This window comes from Coturnix japonica, chromosome 16 (assembly GCF_054131305.1).
Source record: "Coturnix japonica strain WE chromosome 16, WE-NBRP24, whole genome shotgun sequence".
NCBI classification, from domain to species: domain Eukaryota; kingdom Metazoa; phylum Chordata; class Aves; order Galliformes; family Phasianidae; genus Coturnix; species Coturnix japonica.
Genome location: NC_140678.1, coordinates 1,332,479 through 1,340,101, shown reverse-complemented (window position 1 = coordinate 1,340,101; position 7,623 = coordinate 1,332,479). Strand labels below are relative to the sequence as shown.

The following is a 7,623-nucleotide window of genomic DNA, read 5'->3' as shown; positions in this document are numbered from 1 at the left end:
ACTCGTCGTTTGCTCTCTCCTCCAATGAGTTCAGCAAGCAGTTCAGAACTGCTGCAAACCAATTGACCCAGTCCAGTCCTGGGACCACTCTGCTCCTTTGAAATGTGTTATGGAGATGCAGCATTTAAAGCCAGTGCAATAAGGAGGCTGTTGCACAGGATGAACCTATGGGGTCATTGCAAGCTGCCATGCCCCAGCAGTCGTCTTGCACATCAGTTGTCTGGGTTCACTGCCCAGTTATTAGATAACATAGGGACTAGATGGGTTTGGCCAGAGATGCCAAATAGGAATGTGATTGGAGCAGTTAATTCTGCTTGCTCTGCTCCAGGAGGGCAACAGAACAGCGGTAAAAACCAGCTGGGGATGGCAACGTCTCAAAGTGCCTCAGCTGCTAATCCTGAAGTTGTGAGTCAGAGCCTTCTCTGTGAGGATGCATGAATCATTGTCACTGTTAAACTGGAAGAGTCAGGCTATCTCAGCAAAACTGCAGCTGGAACTAATCTCATTCGGTATTTAAAAACAGGTTGATTGGGCTTTTTTGCACAATCCGGGTCACTCAGCTGTAAAATGGAATGAGGGCCCACTGAGATGACAGGTATCCAGCAAGCAAAGCTTATTTCCAGTGCTACAACAAAGCAGGGAGCAGCTGCGGAGATGATGCCCTCTGACACTGTGCCATTATCAGGAATTACAGTCGGATTAGCACATAAATAATAAACGCTGCTATTAGAAATAACAAAACCTGAGACAAAAATGCTCATAGATCCTGCAGGAAAGCCTTGGTATATAGTAATAAAACAACACATGAAACGTGAGCTGCCAAATCTTCTCTGATGTGCTCCATTTGCTCCCAGTTTACCCCAGTCGAAGCCATCCTATTGTTTCAAGCAGGTCGCCGGGTAATGCATTAAATAGCAATCAGCTCCCCATCCATAAATCAATGTATGGAGAGCAGGATGAAAAGCACTCAGTGATGCTGTGTGCTGGGGGTTAAGAGCAGCAACCTGCAGCAGGAAAAGGCTCTGGCTTACCACGACCTTGGCAATATTCTTTATTCCATCACAGTCAAACTGCCATATTAAAGAAATACAAGAGATGGGGGTGGAAAACATGGAAATACTCCAACGCAATCCAATCTAACTTTGGATCTGAAGGGAATAAAACAGGCTTTGGCATTGCTTGAGCTGAATGAAGAAAGGAATAAGGGGATATGGGGGGATCCCCATATGTGGGGGAAATTGGAGAGGGATGTGGGTATATCAGGGGTTAATAGGGTCTGGATTTGGGTATATAAAGGGTTAAGGGTCTGGATTTGGGTATATAAAGGGTTAAGGGGTTGGATTTGGGTATGTAAAGGGTTAAGGGTCTGGATTTGGGTATATAAAGGGTTAAGGGTCTGGATTTGGGTATATAAAGGGTTAAGGGGTTGGATTTGGGTATATAAAGGGTTAAGGGGTTGGATTTGGGTATATAAAGGGTTAAGGGGTTGGATTTGGGTATATAAAGGGTTAATGGGCTGGATTTGAGTATATTAAGGGTTAATAGGGGCTGGATTTGGGTATATAAAGGGTTAAAGGTTGGATTTGGGTATATAAAGGGTTAAGGGGTTGGATTTGGGTATATTAAGTGCAGAATGTGGGAGGGACTTGAGCATAGGGAGGGTTAAAGGGTGGGTTGGGGGTGAGCTCAAGTATGGGGATGGAGGGCATAGGAAGGGTTAATGGGGTTTAGGGGTACATAAAGTGTTAATGGGGGGATGTGGGGTGTATGAGAGGGATAGAAAGGGGAAAATTTGGGGGTACTGGAGGGGGTCGTGGGGGGCGGTTGGGGAAGCGGGATTCGAACCCACGAGCTTAAGGGAAGAGCGAGCTTCCGGCACGGCGTAAAAGGCACCCAGCTAAGCCCCGCCCGCTCTTGAGCCCGTAGCCAATCAGAGCCCTCCTCCCCATCCCGTCTGTTTTCAGAACGCATCACGGCGCTCACCAATTTCAACCAATGGAAAAGCGAAGTTTTATTATTGACAATCCGGAGCCCAATGGGCGTCACCATAAGAAGGGGGGGCGTGGCCTAAAGGGGGTATATAAGAACCCACAGCAGCCGGGGTGCCATTTTGTGTAGCAGTGCCTGGAGAGCGGCCGGACGGGGGGGGGGCGGAGGAGGGTTTCGGGGTTCGGACCAGAGAGGCCGGATGGTGAAATCCTCCCTGCAGCGGATACTCAACAGTCACTGCTTCGCTAGAGAGAAAGAAGGGAATAAAAGTATCATCATGCCAGCCGTGCTGAGCCTCAGTACCGGACAGAGCAGGTGAGGGGGGGGGTTGGGGCCTACCCTCAAGCTGAGTATCGCTGCCCCCTTTCCCCTTTTATTAGGGTTTATTATAGGGTCGTTTGCCCTCAGCCCGGTGTCCCCTTATAGGGTTAAGGGGGGGTTGCTTTGTGGTGGGGTGGGGGCGGGGCACACACACACGAGGAATTGGGGGGGGGGGAAGGAAAAAAACAGCAAAAAACAGCGAAAAAGACACCAAAAACCAGCAAAAACAACCGGAGGGAAGATAAAAAGGATGTTTTTCGAGGTCTGAGGTGGCCTGGAGCTTCATTGTGCCACGTTTACGGCCCACACTAAGCGCCATGGGGAGGGGGGAATGGTCAGGGCCTAATGGGGTTGGGATATGGACTGTGAGTTATATCCACTTATGTAAGTATAGGTCTACTAAAGAACGACGATGGAGGTCGCTGACCCCAAGGTAGGGAGTGATGGGAGCTGGTAAAGTCCGGCTGGGATTAAATAATCCCTGCAGATGTTGAGGGTGAAGCAGCATTGGGGTGAGCAGTGTTAAGAGGTGGAGGGTGGTGAGCATCACTGTGCCCTCTGTAATGAAACTGATGGATGCATCTGGTATAGGAATAGATATGAGCTCCAGAGCTTCACCAGAAGCTGTTTTTCACCTTCAAAAAGGTGATATATACCTTTTTCAGCCAGAAGAGGAGCGCCCAAGCATCGCTAAAACACAGAATTGCTGAGCATAAACAGCCTTTGTTATATACATGGGGGTGAAAGGTGAGGTCACAAAGGATTAGTGCTGCCCAGGTTTGTTTAAGGGCTTAAACAAGGGGAATGCAGAGATCTACAGTGATTCAATAGTAAGTAATGCTGGTATGAAAGTGTTCCAGAGGTCCTAAAATAGTGGATTGAACCTTTAGTTAATTGAGATTGAGCAAATTATCGTCTTTAGCTTAATAACTTTATAACTGCTGTGCTTACTAATGCTTCCAGCATATAATATTAGACCTGTAAGGCCATTCATTGCCTTTCCAATATGGATTATTCATCATAGATGTCAAGCTCGTTAAAAAAAAGAACAAGAAAAGGGAAGCTTAAACCGGTGTGAACTGTGCAAAATGGTGGATTATTTTGTACGTGTTTATTCTGATTTGCAAATGGCTGCTGGCACTCAACAGACAGGACGATTGTGCAAATTTCCCTAAGGGCCTCGATTGCTGCATCTGCTGAGATGACGCAACTCAAGAGTGAGCCTGCAGGGTGAGGGATGGTGCAGAGGGAGGGGCCAGGCTCAGCTTTTGCTGTTTGTACAGTAAAGGTTTGCTTGCTGTGATGGATGGGATGAAACACGTACAAGAAATGCTCGTATCTCAACACAACATCCTTCACCTGGGGTACCACAACGTGGCTGAGCGATGTAAAAAGGCTCTGAAAGTCAAGAAGGCTCTTAGATTTTCATATATTTGCATTGAAAACAGAGCTTGCTTTCTGAGCTTTGCATATAGAAGCATTTTGAGACAATCTCACAGGTAATTTCTTGATCTCGGCCCAAAAGCACTAATGCAAAATTCTAATTGAGGTTACGTATCATAAGGGAAAATGTTCTCTGTATTGCTGGGTCAGTCGTAGTCTCTTAGGAGATGAAGATAAAGAAGAAAATGGGGTCTGTGGCACCACATACACAATAGTAAAATGGTTCCTTTCTTGGGATTGGATCAGACATACAGCAAAAATACACAGCTGTCTTGATAGGAAAATATACTTCACTCCAGGTTGAGTATTTTCACCCCCAAGCTAATTTTTCCATCCAAAACTCAGTAATGGTTCTTGTGGCTCTGGACTTCAGGTGATGTTCTGTGCATGGCCTGGATGTTCCTTTGTCTTCTACCAACTAGGTTGCAGTGGGAGGAGTTCCTCAGTCTAGATTCATTAAGAAACGGAATCAAAAAACACTGGCATGTAATGACTGTAAAACCTCAAATTCTCATGACTCTTAACATTTGCTTACTGTAATCCTTTTCTAGTTCCAGGGTTCCTTTCAATTGCTGTAGTAACCTGGGTCCGGGGCCTCGGTGGTGCTCCTGATGTCCCTCACCCACCCCTGAAGATCCCAGGTGGGCGAGGGAATAGTCAGAGGGATCACAATCTTTCAGCTAATTTATTTTATTCGGTGAGTATGAGTAACGTGAAGCAGCTCTCTGCTATATGGGAAGGCTTTTTTTTTGCCTTAAGCCTTTTTATGGACGTTAACCCATCTCCAAAACGAACTGGAAGTAACGTTGCACCTTTTAAACCTGCAGGATAATCGGCTGAATGTGACAGAAGAACTAACATCTAATAACAGGACAAGAATTCTGAATGTCCAGTCAAGGCTTACAGATGCCAAACACATTAGTTGGAGAGCAGTGCTGAACAACAACAACCTCTATATTGAAATACCCAGTGGTGCTCTGCCTGAAGGGAGCAAGGACAGGTGGGTGAAATAAAACAACTTCAGTATAAATTGTCATGAAGGTCTGTAACGCTGTGCTGTTCTCTTCCATTATTCTCACATTGGAAGTCTGGTTATGGTGCTTGGTGGTGAACTCATGTAAGAGAGCATCAGATGATGCTGGTTTGAGGTCATCCTCTGCCTGTTCTATTAGCCAGAACCAACTAAAAGATCTGTGATGTCAAACCGAGTAGTAATGGCTGCCTTTATCCACTGAAAATAAGCTTCATTTTGGGTCTATGCCTGCAGTTCTCCCTTCAGGACTACGGTGTAATGATGACTTAGATTTGTGCCCCATGTTTAAACCCTGCCTTGCTGTTTTCAAGTCTTCAACCTGTGGCTTTCACTTCTGCTTACAATGAGCAAGGATGGTTTTGCAAGGCCTTCCTACTTACATCTGCGTGCACTCAACCCCTTGTGTTTGTCTCCCAGTTTTGCAGTTCTTCTGGAGTTTGCTGAAGAACAGCTTCAAGTTGATCACGTGTTCATTTGTTTCCACAAGAACAGAGATGATAGAGGTAGGTGTTAACATTAGCAAGGCTGACGTGACGTTTGAAGTTGGTTTTGGTGGATTCTTTTAACTCCTGTTATGGAATCACATGATGAAATGTCTTTTTCTGTCTCCTAGCTGCATTGCTCCGTACTTTCAGCTTTTTGGGCTTTGAGATTGTGAGACCAGGGCATCCCCTTGTCCCCAAGAGACCAGATGCTTGCTTCATGGCCTACACGTTTGAGAGAGACTCAGCAGAAGAAGACTAGATTGCGATGTTTGCCTCTTTAGAGCTTTTCTTGTTGTCTATAAAGATGATTCTGTAGGAAATTTTGTCAACATCTAATTACAGTCTTATGTAACTTTGTATGGAAAAACGTTGTGACCAACTGCTCTGGTGGTGAGATGTTGAAAATTTCAGACTCCATCTTCTTTTTTTTTTCCTCCTGGATTTGTGCGCATGTTGTGGTTGTGCAAAGAAAAAAACAAATACAATAATAATAATAAATGCTCCCTCCAAATTAGCAGTATATTTCTTGAAGTTGGATATTGTGTTTGTGATACTGAAGTTATTTGCTTTAATTCTAAATAAAAATTTATATTTTACTTTTTATTGCTGGTTTTAAGCTGTTTAAAGGACTTGAACTCTGAAGAGGTGACTCTGGAACTGTCCCAACTTGTTTCAGGTAGGGAAAAGCTTTAGGTCACTTTGTTGCTTGATTAGAACTCAAGGTCCTGGAAAAGCCTTATTGGAATAATAAGCAGATTATCCATTTCAATGGTAATTGTGATCCTCAGATCCCTGCTCTATCAATGTTTCATAGGATAACTGAGGGCATCTGCTGATAAGAGAGTCACAAGTGAAATGCTGAGAAGAGCAGCTAACATGTGCTATGAGGTTCAGGTATCTTGGAGTATCAAATACACACCTGGAGGCTGTTAGTGTTAGCAATGGTGTCTTGTGCTTATATGCAGGATGATCCCATGCAATCATGGTATAGGAAGGTGCACTTGTATAGCTGTCACCGTGTGCAGCCTCCATAACAGGAGCTGCAAATGTGGTGAAACTGGGACTTGAAATGTAAGAAGGAGCTGGAGTTGAGCAGTGTGGGTTTGTGGAGCCTCAGCTGTTTAATGTCTGCAATACTCAACAGGAGGGAAAAAGGTTTGTGTGTTAGAATTACCACTGCTTGCACTGAAGCTGTCAGCTGTGGAGGTAAGTCTCCAAAGGGGCCTTTGTAGCTTTAATAGGCTTGTTTTCTACCATCTGATCCTATCAAACTGTCTATAAAATGTGTGGCAGTGAATTGCTGGGACAGTTTGTGTGTTGGGTGCAGGGTTATCTTAACAGGTTTGAAACTTGTTCATGCTGTGAGTCGGTGTAAATCCAAGCACATCATTACAGCATGTGTTGTACCCTTGGCTTGGTGTCCCTGCAGCACTTGGCCTTAGGAAAACAGATGTGTTGATGTATAAATGGGGCATGGAGGACTGCTCTGTGTTGTGACCCTTTGGCAGCTGTGCTGGGTAAGCAATGCAGTTGTATGGGGTACATTGAACTGCCATCCTTCCAGCTCTGCTCTCATAGCAGCAGCAGGGAGCACATCCTGCAGTGCTAACTCTTCTTGTTGCAGCACAGTGACACCGTATTCCTGTAAAACCTGTTAAATCAGCAGTGTTGCTAAGGGTGAGTGTTCTTACGGTCTATTAAATAGGTTTTGGGTGCTTACACAAAGCTTTTGCTAACATCTTGACCCTTCCCACCTGCAGCGTGTGCTCCTTTGCATCCCAGTGGACCCAGTGCAGCAGCAGCCCTCCCTGTTTCCCCCTGCTCTAAGTGCTTGCAGCCTTGTAATCCTGCTCTTCCTCTGTTGCTTTTTGGGAAAGCTGTGAACTTGCCAGCAGCAAAACAGAAGGGTGGGGGAGATGGAGTGGAGAAGGGAGAGGATGTTTCTGCTTTTCCTCACCGAGCTGGCAAAGACTTGAAATTCCTAAGAGGGTTCTTAAGAGGAATTTGTTTTCCTCTGCTGTGCTGCAGCAAAACTGACTCTGAGCCACTGAGCAAAAGGGGAGAGGTTCACTGATGGTGGTGGTCGGATGGAAACCAGAACTGGGGGTGCAAGTGGCAGCAGTGCAGGATCCAGCCAACCTGGGGCTGGAATGGGCACGCAGAGCAGTTTGTTGTTCATTTTTTCATGGTGAGATGCCCAAGCAGACTGTGCTGCCAGGGCTCTTACTGCCATCTTGTAGCCATGCATGATACTACAGGATGCAGGGTGATGCCTTCTGTGTGCTTATGGCCCAAAGGCTCTGAATGGGAGATGATGGCCTTGTGTGAGAGAGGGCAAGGAGCTTGTTTGTC

General features: G+C 45.6%; 1 protein-coding gene across 1 annotated transcript; it reads left to right on the top strand.

Moving 5' to 3' along the window:
• The first annotated feature begins 2,112 nt into the window (after positions 1-2,112).
• OAZ1 (ornithine decarboxylase antizyme 1) lies at positions 2,113-5,874 on the top strand. Its single transcript, XM_015886599.3, is given in 6 exon segments — positions 2,113-2,304; positions 4,305-4,362; positions 4,364-4,450; positions 4,581-4,753; positions 5,204-5,289; positions 5,400-5,874. Coding segments are annotated over 6 exon segments (651 nt in total). The 5' UTR covers positions 2,113-2,188; the 3' UTR covers positions 5,531-5,874.
• Positions 5,875-7,623: the final 1,749 nt, after the last annotated feature.